Source organism: Bacillus rossius, chromosome 2 (genome assembly GCF_032445375.1).
Source record: "Bacillus rossius redtenbacheri isolate Brsri chromosome 2, Brsri_v3, whole genome shotgun sequence".
Lineage (NCBI taxonomy): Eukaryota > Metazoa > Arthropoda > Insecta > Phasmatodea > Bacillidae > Bacillus > Bacillus rossius.
This window is the reverse complement of record NC_086331.1, coordinates 11,216,709-11,232,020: the sequence shown is the minus strand read 5'-3', so window position 1 is coordinate 11,232,020 and position 15,312 is coordinate 11,216,709. Positions and strand designations below refer to the sequence as shown.

At 33.9% G+C, this 15,312-nt stretch overlaps 1 protein-coding gene across 4 annotated transcripts in view; it reads left to right on the top strand.

Moving 5' to 3' along the window:
* LOC134529095 (sodium/hydrogen exchanger 6) overlaps nucleotides 1-12,429 on the top strand; it is a 106,787-nt gene extending 94,358 nt beyond the window's left edge. For 2 of the 4 annotated variants that reach the window (XM_063362820.1, XM_063362821.1), the window contains 2 exons: nucleotides 1,743-1,836; nucleotides 3,953-12,429. In XM_063362820.1, the coding sequence (XP_063218890.1) occupies nucleotides 1,743-1,781 (39 nt within the window). In that variant the 3' untranslated portion in view covers nucleotides 1,782-1,836; nucleotides 3,953-12,429. Of the gene's footprint in view, nucleotides 1-1,742; nucleotides 1,837-3,952 lie in introns of those variants that run through there. The other 2 variants (XM_063362823.1, XM_063362822.1) reach the window with 2 other exon arrangements.
* Nucleotides 12,430-15,312: the final 2,883 nt, after the last annotated feature.

Genomic DNA, 15,312 nt, shown 5'->3' with positions numbered 1-15,312 from the left:
GTAATAAACAGTGCAAAGCAAATATGTAAGTCAACTGCAGTGTATTTGAAGAAACTTCAAGAGTGCTTGTTTAAAAAGAATGTACAGTGTGCAGTTTTAATCTATAGTTAAATATGATGTAGGTAAAAAATAAATTAAAACTTTTTTGTTTAATTTTTTAACTATATGAAAATAAATTATTATTTATATTAACATTTATGGATTATATTTTTTGACTTGTTTTAACTAAAATGTAGGAACACAGTAGCTACTCAGTACGTTCCTCTCTTTTTCTGTCCAGTGTATGAGGAGAATTTTCCCCCCCTTATTGTGACTTTTTTTTTGGGCCATGTGTGACAAGATAATTTCCTGAGCTGTCACTGCGCTAGGATGGTGGGTGTGGGCCTGTATCAGATCATCGTTCTCTGTGTATTATCCACTAGAAAAATGTTGTCGTAGGTTGTTAGGCTTTAGGAGTCTTTGCTGAGAGTATGTGACCAGATGTTTTCCATGAGATCTATACAAGTTTTTTTCTCTTCGCCACCCCGTTCTGAATGAAACTAATCACGGAGCTGACATGCCCTGTTTCTATCCTCCGAAGTGTTAGTATTCGAAATTGAATCGAATACAAATAATAAACTATTCATTTTGATAATCGAAAACGTACAACCCTCAGGACTGTGCTGCTCGGAGGGGGAGTGAGGCAAGGGTGGGGGAATAATGAATAAAGTAGAGTCGGACAACTGTAAGACTCTGTGCAGGTTTTCCAGCCCCATGTTTGTCATAATTGTAAACCTCCATTGTGTTATTTATTGTTTAGATTTATTGTTCAGGCGAATGATTGAACTTTTTTTTTATATAATTCAAGTGTATTACTGATGTGTGAAGTTTCACTTAAAATGTGTGGGGCAGCCACTTTTTTATTTTATTTTATTTCGTGATTTAGTGGTTGGCAACCAGCTCAATGTCAATTACACACACTCCATGTTGGGTTATTTAATTTTCACGTTACAATTTAACTGTATCACTATTATACATGTTATGTTATATGGTATGGATGTATAGATGTTATACATGTTATCTGCTATTGGTAAAAGATGGGATGAATATTCAAACTATGATTTTAACCTGACCATTTACAGCATAATCAATCACTATAGGTTAGTTTTATGTTTTTCCAGCTGGGTCATGTATAACACTTTACTTCCATAGTTCCAATGTTGGAATTTCTCTTTATAAAGATTATAATTAGCAGAAAACCCAAAAACCTAACATACTGGCTGAATCCAAAGCTTTAAATTTATAAAAGTTTATTCAAATTCCACCATAGCATTTACTGATATCTATCCTTGAAAGAAGGTTGAAGGATATAAGTGTGTTTGTTGTTTGGTGTATTCTACAATGTATCGTTCTCAACAGATTTAGGGTTTAATTTCTTAATATGAGTAGGCATATCGGTTTTTAAGTTGAAGCCATAGAACATGAAAATGACATCTGATGATCTTATGATATATAGTTCAATAATATAAGCTATTAATAATAATACATATAGCCCACCTGTAAACATTTTACACAGCCAACATAACAGTTATGTACTGTAAACCATTATTTTTTTTTTTGTGTTCTTGAATCAGAAATTCCTGGTAACTCATGTGTTTTTAAATGTTACCATTTAATCTACTACATGTGTTGAACATGTTATAATAATATTTATTTTTTTATATTTTTATTTTATGATTTGGGTTTGTTTTATTTTGTTTCAGAACAGTCTCACTAGTCAAGCAGTTAATATGCACCATTAATGCACTGATTTACTCTCCAGAAACCCATTAATGCAACAAGGTCCTACTCAAAATGGTTAGTTTTTTGTTTTATTTTTATTTAGTTTTATTTTTATTTGGATTATTAATGCCTCTACTTTAATGCCGGTAGACTTACTGATGGGCATCTTACAAGGCAACTATACCTAACCTTAGTTTTTAGAGCACTACACACTATTGCAGTTGACATTACTCTCAATACGTTTGCACGGCTTAACGATGTGACAGAGCTTAAAAAATTTACATCGCGTCATCTTAACCTGTTCAAATATATCTCATATTAAAGTCATACACAACATAAGACCTATTGTTCTCTTGCTGATACGTCGGACAGCTATTTTGGAGAACACTTACCGAAATTAGAGATCGTACCAAGACAAATACAATGTTGCAACCAGTGTTTTCATAGATTCTACCGTTTAGCCATATTGGTACTCCGAAGAAAGGTTGGCACCGACTTTGTGGGTGCATCGCAAATTTGAATTCTTTTCGGGGGTTTAAATTTTTTAACTTTTTGGAATTTTTTCGTCATTACGGATCGAGATGTATGAACCTGCAAAATTCAAGTTTCTAGCTCGTCTGGAAGGGGGTAAGAATTTGTATGGCAGTCATTCAGTCATTCATTCATTCAGTCATTCAGTCAGTCAGTCAGTCACTCACTCACTCACTCACTCACTCACTCACTCACTCACTCACTCACTCACTCAGTCACTCAGTCACTCAGTCAAACGTGTGGCTATATATATAGAGATGGAGGAGGCTGCAAATTTTTTATTCAAGTTGAGCTTAGTTCAGTATTTATAGCTTCGAGTCCAGACTTGATTATGTTTTAGTCTAGTCAAGCTCAAGTAGTTGCAGAAAGCTTTTTTTTTATGTGTGGGATATTAAAATTGATTATGGTATAATACTATCAGTGAAAATAATAAATTCATATCGAAACATCATGGTAAGATTATATTTTGTATATGTTGAAAGTAGTTCCTTACTGGTACTAAGTGGGATAAATTAACAAAAGAATTTTTATCAGCATCTAAGTGTAATAGTATGTTTTTTGCCTTATTTATTAATTTATTTTTGATATTCTTTTGAGTGGATTTTGGGGAGAAAAAAAAAGAGGAATAATAGCTAGATTTAAAGGTTGGTTAGGTTAGGTCTGCTATATTAATTTTACATAATTTACAAATTATCATGTATTTAATACATATTATTTCTTTAGCTAAAGTAACTTAAATATTAATACTTTTTTATTCTTCTTCCCAGAATTTGTAATGTTTTCACTATTTAAATAACATAATAAAACCTTTTTAACACCATTTAAAGAACATGTAAAACAACTAAGCTTTAACAAAAAAATTACCAAAACGAAATGTGTAAACACAGCAAGGGGAAAGTTTATCTCCAGTATTATTATTTTTCTAATTTTTTTTTATCACCATTTTATGGTTAACAATGATACATTCCTCTTCAAAAATTATAATACGTAATCATTTTCAAATATCACATCACATATTTAAAAGAAATTTAAAAGTATTAACTAGAAGTAAAATGCATAATAGCCTCTTTCAAATACAAACACTAAGCCAGCTGAAATGTTGACTACATAATTAAATATATGAAAATACAATTCAAAGTCACATTACTTTTGGTTTTGCTACGTTCGTATTCAATATCAATACTATCAATTGATGATGCATTAGAAAAAAAATACATGGGAAACGTAATATTTTCTTCTCAAATTTTTTTTTATTGTGTTAACAAATGCATGGTGTACTGCTGGCCTTTCGTTTAAAATGGTGTTGATTTCTAGTGTCTTAAGACATAAATATCAGGATATACATTTTAGGTCAAATATACCATACTGTGAGAAAACATACATAGTAAGAACGTAAATACAAAGTTTCTGTGTGACGTGTTTGCATAAAAGTGGTATGTGATTGTATGTTTGTTGTTCATGTCAAATATGTAATGAGTTTTATAAAAGTACTGTCGAGTCTCGTCCGGTCGAGTACGAAGAACTCGAGTTTTTTTGAGCCTCGGCCTGTCTCGTGCACGCATCGGTCTCATTCCCCCCCTCCTCCTGTGTCACAATTATTTCAAGTGTCAGTAGTCAGTCACTGTGTACGGTACGTTGTGATAGCTGGTGTGTTGCGCAGGTTGACAGTCTAGGTGCGGCTGGGGATCTTGGTCTCGGGAGTCATCTAGTCGTCACCAGGGTCCGTCTGCCCGGCCCTGGTGGGAACAACCTTTGAGAATCCACTTGTCGAGTCATCAATGTGATTGATAGCTTTATTTTTAAAATTAATCTGAGGTTTCAGTTATTTTTAAATTTCTTGTTATTCTTTTGAGTGTATTATTTGTGTTGGTTGTACATGTTTACATATGCGTTTGTTTATGAGTTATTTGTTGAAATTAGTTATTTAATGTTTATTATCCCCACTGTACCTGTAAGTTAGTAGCATTTTAATGTGTGTGATGTTTGTGTTTCATGTGATTTCATATGAATTGTAATCAATTGTGAAAGTGTTTTTATGTAAAAACAATTTAACTGAATAATTTTAATGCATTATTGTGATCACAGAAATTTGTATCTTTATAATTTAATATAATGTTATGTGCCTTAAAGTGATTTTAAAATGAAATTTCATTGTCATAGTATTTGGTTAATTATATTTACTTATATTATAATTATTATTTTTATTTTGTTCATTTTAGTGTTAAAAAGGTTCATTTGTGAATGCAAGTCTATTGTGTACACAATCTGTATTGTTACACAATTTCACTCAAAAAACTTCAGTGTTACTAGATTTCATTGTGAACCCTATTGGTAATGAACATTATTTCTAGTATTTTTTGTGTATATTTTCATATTTTTCTCGTGGATGGCAGTAAGTATTTTAATTTTACTGAAACTCTTCCTTCCTCTTCTTAGGCTGTCTGACTGTGTTAAAAAGGATTGTGTTTAGTTATAACAAGATCTGTGATGTAATACGTGATATTGCTAGCCAAAGCAAATTTCATTTTTCCTAAGCTTTCGTCTTGTTAGTTTATTTTCGTAATTTTGGTTGCCTCATTACATAATGTACTAAACATCATATGTTTTCAATGCAATAAAATTAGGAATTTTTTTTGTAATTGACAGTTTTAACTAGAATTTAGTTTACATAAGTGCTGTATTCACGGTTTAAAATAGTTTTAAATTATTTAACCCACATACCTACTTGCTATTAGAGACCACTGTAGTAATATTGCTTTTATTTTCTCATTAGAAGTTTAGTTTGTGCCAGGCTTTTTCTAGTCATTTGATTAAGTTTTGGCATTTGATGGTTGTTGGTTTGCAACTTGGTGTTTTTTTGTATAAATGTATGCTAGAAGTTACTCCATCGCCAATCATTCCATTATGACTTTTTTTGTTTTGAATGCAAACAGGGTATTGTTAAATTATAAGATTATCGAGTGAAAGAATACATAATTTTATGTACATGCTCCTTTGAATTTTTTAAAAAGTGAATTTTCTGAATGATAAAACATTTGCCAAACATTACCCATTCATGATTAGTTTCTTTGGCCTTGTGGTAGTGATTATTTTGTATATATAATATGAAAAATATCATCATAGTTTTTTGAAGCTTTCTTTGGAATCTTGGTCACAATTTTCATATGCTTAAAGATTTTATTTTTCACAAGCAAATTACAATAAAATTGAAGTAAAAATTTATTAAGTCTGCATGCAGTTCTCACACGGTTATTTTCCCGAATTATCTGTTCATGATGTAGAATGGATGAATGAACGCCACTTGGTGACGTAAAGGGAACAGTTTATAGTGTTGCAAAGTAAAACATTGTGATGGTATTCCAGAGCTGAAGAAACCACTAGCCATAATACCATGGCCATACATATTCTTTCATCTCTATTGAGTAGGTAACATTTGCATGCCTAGTGTTGCCTATAATTCAAGTCACCAAAATTGTTTTGGCCTTTTACACTTACAAACTTAACAAATCTTTAAATGAGTGATTTCAACATTTAGTTGTTTCTTTATACAACTCAGCTTGAATGCAACCTTTAAAGATTATATAATAAAATTTGTTTAAAATAATAATCCATCAAATCACATAAATGTATCACATTAAAGACAATGCTTTAAACTATGTTGTTAGTTGGCTTGCGAAATACCAGATATGGCTACATAAATGTCACAATATTAATGGTTAACATGCATATATTTTTCCTGATGGTATTTTCAAATCATTATTGTACCAATAAAACACAAAAGTTTATAGACTGTAAAATTTGTTTTCAAATATTTTGAACAAAAATTAAACTTTTCTAAGTTCAGGGAATGTCCATCTATGTCCGTGTGAGAAAAGGAGAGAACAGGGAGAAAACAAAAGTAGTACATGATGCTAGAAGATATAATATTAAGAGAGCATTAAAATGGTGGTTTGCTATCTGCTATACATTTAATGCACTAAGTTTAGTAGTAAATACTTGAGATTACAAAAAAAAAAAAAAGAGTAGAAAACTGGTTACATGGATTATTTATTTTTATTTATTTGTTTATTTGAAAGTGTGACATGCCCACCGACAGTCGTTAGACTTGGATGGTGGACACGGCAAATATACAAGACAAACAGGAGGTTATCACCATAAACATATGGACTCCCACCCCTGTCGCTACCATAGCAGTAAGAACCGCACATGGTGGCCAACACATGTATTAGTGGTGACAACAAATACAATAATACCACAAACATTAAGTACATACAACACAAAATAATACAACAGAGATTTGTTCTTCTCTTTTTTTGTTGAACTATTTATCAAGTTATTAACTAAGGCATTTACTGGATTGTAAAATTACAAATTGCAATTTATTCATTCAATAGAATAACAAATTAATTTATTGTAATTAGAAATCAGTCTAGAGATAAGGTCTTTTTGTTATTAATTGATACGGGGGCCGTAGTCTCTGATATTTTATAACTGAATTTGAATGTGTGCTCGGGTTTTATGGGCGCCACCGTGCCACGTGCACGGACCGATGCGAGACTCTTTCCCGGGGTCATGCCGTCCCCCATGTGAAGCGTGATTTTAATTTCCCCCTGAATACACCTAGCACGAATCCCTGCCCGCTCTCAGCGTCGGGCACGCTATTACCTACGCAGTGGGCTCTCAGGCGTCCCACACGCCGTCACACTCCACGTGGTCGAACAGATATAAATAACAAAATAATACGTCGAATTTACACACCTGATTTGTTCGGTTACTGCAGCTTACACACGTACATGGTTGAAACTGTTTAAAACGCCCGCGGCACAAATCGGTTTAGGAGTAAAGACCCGCCACGTGGTCACATCTCAAATTACGTAGTAAATAGAAGGAAAGACCGTTACTGGTCGTAATACAATTAGTTATGCAGTCCCCCGACCGAGAGGAGCTCCGAGGACGAAAAGAAAACGATTTAGAAAGAATTAAATTTAAACAGAATTACTTGGCGGTGAAAACAAGCGGTGAGGTCCCCGGAGTGCTGGCGCGTCTACTCTCGGTCGTTGATGGCGGAAGACTGGGATGAGATCATGTCTCGGCTCGACTAACATGGCTTCCTCCCGCCGAAACAATTGCTGTTAAAGATATTTATGAATTCGTGCCACGGGAAACTAAATTAACATGACAAGAATGATTTAAAAATTATGTGACATTTTCTGAATACTGCAAAAGAATACTACAAATTACAATTAATAAGGAGAAAATTTAATTATTGTCTGGCTTCGGGTTTCCTCGGGAATGTCCGGAAACGCTATTATATTTTGTTACCATACTTTAATTAAAAGTACATAAAACCCTCCCGGCCGATCTGCCGTCACGTTGCACATAGGGAACATAAAAACAAACAACACAATTATAATTAATTACGTTTTAGGGGTGCGGCGCACTGACTCGACAGCGCCCTCTTGCCGGGCGAACACACACGCACGCACACGTACGCACGGGTAGGCGGGAGGTTTGAATGGAGGGTGGGTGGGCAGTGGCATATCGGACTTAACAGGGGCCGCAGGCCCGGACGATATCAAATTGTGCATAAAGTAGATCTTAAATGACTACTGAATTGTGGTACTCTAGAGCCAGAATTTTGAAGCATAAACTTACATTGAAGTTAAGAGTTGTAGAAATTTCGAATAAAGAGTGTCTCATTATAGTCCCTCAAACTGAGAGAAGTGTAAGGATAGAATAAGGAAATCTCTTTAGATTAATTAATTAAATTCTAAAAGGGTAAAAAAAGCATAAACTCAACATTTTTACTAACAAGCAAGATTATTTAACCTATAACATAATAGAGGGGAAAAAATAGAATCTGAATTAATACCATAAAAAGTGATGAATTTATAAAATTCTTCAGGTAGTAGAATACAGATAGTTTACATGCTTATGAAAAAATAACTTGGGAGTCTAGGAAGATTCAAAGATTTTTTGTTAATGTAGTTCTGATGATTTGAGAGTTCAACAAGTTATAGTCGTACTTAATTGGGTAATATTTCCTCGTAACGTATATTATCTTAGTTTTATCCTTGTTAAGTCTAACTAAATTGTGTATGCACCACTTATTATTTTATTAATATCATGTTGTAATAATAAGCAATTATTAGTAGTACTAATTTTCTTGTAAATTTTCAAATCTTCTGCAAAAAGGATTTTTGTGGAGTAGTTTAAGACACTGGTGACATGCATTAATGGAAAATAATAATGTGGGATTGCAAGTTAATACAATGATTAAAGTAACAAAAAAAGAAGCATTTTATAAATTAAGTACAGATGGTAAAAAATCACAGTTTCAATTGAACTTTTATTATTAACATTTCTTAGAACATACCAACTAGTGTAACGCTGCCGGACGTACATGACCTATATTTGATAATCCCTCACACTACACATCTTGTGAAATTTTACATAGGTATCGAAGATGTATGCCATTACTATTCCCTCAAATAAAGTATAAAGTGTTGAATTGGCAGTTATAAACAATAATTGAAAAAAAAATTAAAAGTTTTTTTTAACTTATGAAACTCAAAACAATGCAAAGTAATAAAGGTTATTTAAAAAAAAGTAAATAACTGCGATAAATACGCAGCAAACATATTTATGCTTGGAAAAACCTACTTTTATAGTTATTTTACATAAGTCCTCAATAGTAATCACGAAAAGATGGAAATACAAAAAAAAAAATGTACTTAAAAGTTTGCGTAAAAACAAGGCTAAATTAAGAGCCAGGCACAAACATACATGGTAGAAAATCAAAGTATAATTTAGAATAAAGATTTCTGAAAATGTACAATTAAACAAATACACCCGCCACTCGAAGTAACACTGTACAATTTGCACTGTTTTGAAATAATGATGCCAATAAATTATGGCTTTCTTTAAAATAGTGCAGTCATAGATGCGAAGTAGTGATCTTTTTCATCTAAGTGAATTTTTATTTCTGTGTGCACACAATAGCAATGGGTAGAATTGAACACCTTACAGTGAATTAATAATACAACAAATAAACAAACGCTAGTTTTGCCTTTCCTTAAAAGTCATTCACTTCCTTCATTGCATATTTACTTTAGCCTAATTAACATAGTACAGTGTTTATATTATGCAAAAATATGTTCAATGCCCGAGTGTTTAGCCAATATTTATATCACGCCATCTCGCAAGTCAACAGCAGCTCTGGGAAAAAAAAGCCAGAAGCTTTCAGGACAAGTTTACCTCTTGCTAATTAGGATGCATTAGTGGCAAGTCATGTGGTTAGCAATTCATTGCCGATGTGCATTTAGTAACAAGTGTCGGTTATTACATTAGAAGTTAAATAATCTTACTTGTTATTAAAAAATTTGAGTTTATACTTCTTTAACCCTTTTAGAACAAATTATGACATACTTATTCCAGCCTCAAAGACATGTAGTAAATTTTCGTATTAAGATTAAAGTTAAAAAATAATCAACTACTGTGATGACCTTCGTCAAGTTTGAGTCTGTTGCTGCAGAGTTGAAACTTAAATAAAATAAATATACTTGGGGATAAAAGAAAGCAGGATTACTAACACTGACACTACTGCACCCTGTTGCAGTAGTTTGTGGTATTTTTGGCACATCCCGTATGTCGCTGGTGGGCGGTACAAAGTGCAATGAGGATAGGAGGGTGAGAGTGAGGGGTGGTGGCATATCGGGCTCTGAAGGGGCGAAGCACCAAACAATTTCAACTTTGAATATGTTTAGACTTATAATTAATTTTCTAATTTGATTTTAATGGGAGAAATGTTTTTATTAAATGGTAGTCACCAAGCACACTTCTGTGGTTGGAAAACAAGTTATTTTGATTAACATACTTAAAAGGGGGGGGGGGGGGGGGGAGAAATTCATTTGATTATCGTTATTTTTATTAGTGCAGTGTGCTCCTGGAATGAATTAGGAAGTTACTCTGAGGGGCGGATATGTTATTGCCACCTATCTTGATATACTCATCAAACAAGCTATGTAGTTACAAACTTTTGGCCATGACTCTCGGATACTCGTGTGAACGAAAGCTAACCTCAAATAAAAATGTAAAGTAAATTAAAGAGGCGGGGCCCACAGGCCCTTAAGTCTCGAGCAGGAGCAAACCCAGTGCATGCGCAGTTCCACAAACTGGCCAGAAGGGAGGATAACCAAGGAGGAGGAAACTGGCATGCTGGTTTGTGGAGTACTGGTTCCAGTCACTTTCTTACTGTCCGCTTAACCCCCTTGTGATGTAATAACTCATGTGCCAGCTCACATGTTTACATTGGCTATGAGCTGTTTCCCATTAAAAGTGCTGAAGAAACAGTACTCCAGGCTCCGGAACATAGTGGTGTAAATAAATAATATTTTATCTTTTAGTTAGCTACAAATTTCATCTTTGAAACGATGAAACTATTATTTGGTATGGCAAATTTAAATCTGCAAAATTCTTGACTTGCACCACTATGGTTTGGCCCTTCACATGTAACAAAGCACTGTTCAAAACATTTTAAACTGTACCAAAATATATAGCAATAAACATAATAGATGGGCATGCGGGACTTTAAAACATTTACCAGAATTGGTCATCATTTTGTGGAAAGACAGTGGTGACAACTTGTGAAACGATAAATCTATGCTTCATACCAAATACTGATACGATTAATAAATTTTTATAGTCTTTCCGCCACTAATGTGATACACTTGTGTGATATGATGCTGGTCATCTTGAGCACTTACGCGGGGCCCGCTTAGTCGGGGGTATGTGTGTGTTGGTGAGGAAAAATGATAAGGTCCACGCTTGCTGGTGCTTCTAGCGTAGTATCGCCTCTAAGCCCGAGGCTCTGAACTGACGCACAGTCTTCTCATTGTGCGTAGAACTATGAGATTTGAGCAGTAACCATAGCATATGGTAGAGTAATAAAAATAAAGGTGTAATGCAAGTCCCTTGAGTGCTTTCAAAAATCTGTATCAGGTGTTTCATGCCTAAACATTATTCTGAACACACACATTTAGCCATTTTCACTCTTCTAAAAATACAGTTTAAAAACAAAGTATGGAAACAGAACTACCCATCCACCCTCCACGTATTCTTAAAGGTTTTTCGTAAACACACCCCACTCTGATATCTCGAGCAGTTTTAAAATCACATTATTTTTTCTGAAGATCTGCACAGCCTGTGTGTGCCCGGTAGGCGGGGCCCTTAAAATGCAGTCAACAATTTTTTGTTACACAAATTGATTGGCTTTGCATTCAAATTAATGCTCCAATAAAAAAATTTTGCGATAAAATTCATCGTAGCAATGATACTACCCCAGGTACTTAAACTGTTTTAGCATTACATATTTATGTTCCTGCTATACCAGAAGTATTTTTTGTTATAATATTTTATGTGAACTAAGACATTAAACAAAAATAAAAGCCTCACAAGTAATTTTTCACCCACATGTGGTTAAGTATTGCATAAGTATTATATGTATTTGGCTTACAGTTCATAGAATAACTGAGAAGCTATGCTGTAAACCTAAAGTACATCTCAAGTTTAAAATAGGTTTATAAAGTGCAGTGAAAATAATCTTTGAGAGATGAATATTGTTTGGAGCTGTATTGATGATGTGAACAATTCTAGTTTCGTATACACAGGTATAATGTAAATGGGAATTTAAAAATGGTCAATTCTCATGTATATATAATAAAACTTGGCATTTTATTGTTTCATGTTGTTATATATTCTATATTAAAATGTATGGTGAAAAGTTTTTAACATTTACAATCATGTTAATACTTTACCTGGTAATTTTTTTATTATAGATAAGTGGGGTTTTGAACCCAAGCCCTCAAAACTATTCATATCAGAATGCTGAGTCACTACACCATCACCCAAATTGTACAATAGAGGTTTTTACAGAGTAAATTACATGTTTGTCACACAAAAATTTCTGCTGAATGAAGTCATTGGAATTTTCTTTGTCCGTAATATTATTAAATACGTTCACAGTATTAATGCTAGTCCTCAGTACTAACAGTATGGAGGTAACCACTGCTAAATAAATATCATGTATTGTACCGATACTGTTGTGAATCTTACTAATAAAGTATTTGTGTGAATACATATGTGAAGTTTCTTTTGTGTTGGCAAATCCATTTTAGATGATAGCATTTACCTGTATTACACACAGATGACAAGTTACTCTTATGTCATGTACTGCAGGTTTTAATATAGTAAGTGTGAAAAGATGAAAAAATTACTTTGGGTATATTACTTTCGTTTCAGCTTGATTCACTGGAACTAAATAATCTTTTGTTTTTCTTTATCAGTTCATATTTTTGTTTTTCTTTATCCGTTCATATTATTTTGTTGGATTGATAGTGATGACAGCATCAGTAAATATTTGTTATTGTAAATAACATGTCAACATCAATTTTTATACAATGAACAATGCATGTCTACTTTCAAATTATTTCAAAACATTTTTTTTTTTTTTTTGTAAATTTCAACCATATCTATTACTTGACATGTTGCCTATTGCACACTTAAATAAAACATGCAAGAAAGTGAGTACCTACCTACGGCAGATTCACGAACAAAATATTGAACATACTTGAATTTTTAACCTGTGAATGACACAGCTACCAGCAGTCGTGTACTAGATCTATTATTATTAATTTGACGCTTTTGAAAAGCATATCCTGCACTATTATATAGTTATTTATATTTATCCCAACACAAATAAATATGCCATTTTTGAAAATGTTTCTCTTTGAATAAGAGGAATAATTATTTGCAGAATACTATAATTATGCACAAAAAATTGCTCACCTTGTTGGTGTGTGTGTGTGTAACTTCATTATAAAGACTGTTAAAAAAGAGCTTCAAATATCCTTACTGGTTTTCTAAGGAATTGCTTGAAGCCGAATAGCCAGAAGTGGCACCCGAAGGACTTGGACGTCAGTACAAGAGTTTAGAAATAGACACTGGAGGAGACGTGAGAAATGCTCGCTGGAGAGTGAGTGGTAACTTGTTCAGCGAGCAATAAATGTTTGAACTCGTGGATCGAGTTGTCAGGCTGGTAAGGCATGCACCTCGGCATAGGCAAGGCAAGTGCGGTAGTGAGGTTGTCTAGGTATTGGTTCCATAAAACACATCAAAGAGTTGTCGTCTTGTCACACGGGCTGACCACAACACCTGACATTCGCTTCATGCTTGTTCACGTCCGAAAGCGAGTTGAAGTCTGCCGTTAGTTTCCACTGGGAGTTGCAGGGAGGAAGTAGTGATGAAAACAGGAGTTTTCGTTGCACCAGTTGTCCTCCGGGAAGGACAAGATAAGTGTCACAAGACGTTGGCTACGTGGATGGCCCAGAGTACTTGTTCCTGGCAGGAGCTGTGAGAACGAGTGCACTATTTACTTGGCTATGCTCCGCAGGGAGCGATACGGATAATAAGCTGCCGGAGACGAGTAATCCTAGAAACACATGGCCGCAAATCAGGTAGTGGTAACTAGTACATTTTACACGCCTTTGCCACGTTTATGATTGGGTACCTATACAACTGACTTCATGGTTTAGTATTGGTAATAATATTGAAGCATTATCTCCTGTGATTTGCAACCAAACAAAATTTGTAAACATGTTATTAAATAATAAGTGGAAGAGTCAATTTATTTTGAAAATTACTTACCTTAAGTTACTACTTTTATTAGTTTTGTTATTGTTGATTGCAAATAGTTCAGTATTACAAGGAAACAACTGGATACACATGAATATTTACGTAGTTACAAATGCTATCAAAATATAGCTTTTAATATATTATTGTTTAATATCTACTAAACTGAACTTAAGAAATTACCAGAGAATATTTGACTGCGACTCTCCTGGTGAAAATAAACTGAACAAGAGCAATTTAATTTTCAGGTTGTCACCCAAGCCGTTAACCTAAAATACTTCCGGACCCATTGAAGATGATGTTCCGTTTTCACCCAGATAAATTGTAATAAAGGCCTCACCGAACGACATCTAAGTTGATTGTATTAACTATGTTAATTTTGGAAATATATCAACTTAATTTTTTTTTCAATTAGAACTATCGTCATTTCTGCTCCTAGTATTATTGTTCGTACAGAGTGAAATTCAACGGTGCATCACACTTCCGAATCTGGTATTTTGAACATACTGTTAGGACCAAACGTTGTGATAGCTGGCAGCGCGGGGATGAAGGGGCAAGGTGGTGGAGGGGCAGGCGATGCGCGCGCAGGTCGGTACGTGTAGCGTTCAGCATGAAAACATTGCTACGTGACCAACTCGCAGCGCGTGTTACGAGACGTACGGAAATGGACGGACGTGGACGTGGACGTGGACGCTGCCGACGGCTCATAAAGTTATTCATAGTAGAGAAAGAGACATTATTGCTAAAGTAGTGAGCAATGACTTCAATGCCTTAAGGGGGAGGTTATCAATACATTGTTTATTTATACTATACCTTTATATTTTTGTTTGAAATTGTATTTATTCTGTAGACATTGATACTTACGATTTTGCTATTGTGAATGATATTGTATCTTTCATAATTTTGTATAGTGGCATTTTATAGTCTAATTTTGCATTTTACAGTATTATGCATTGAACCAAAACCGGCGACCAGGTCAGTTTGATTTTTAAATTCCTGAGATTTATGTTTTATTGTTTCATGTAATTTAAAGAGTTAATTACCCATACAGGGTGATTTTATTTAATTTTCTTTCTACAGCATGTGGCACTTTTACCAAGAGAGTATTATATTTTCATGTAATTGATTTTTTTAAAGTTATACTTGTGACGAGGTATATTAAAAATACGTTTTTTCCCCCAGCAGTAAACTTCATTTGCTAAATTTATCTGCGCGTAACATATTTATTTCATTACACATTCCTTGATACCGACTCAGATCTATATTTAACCTTGTTTTTCAGCTAACATCATTTGGAGACAGATGATTATTGGATAAAATATCTGTCGAGGT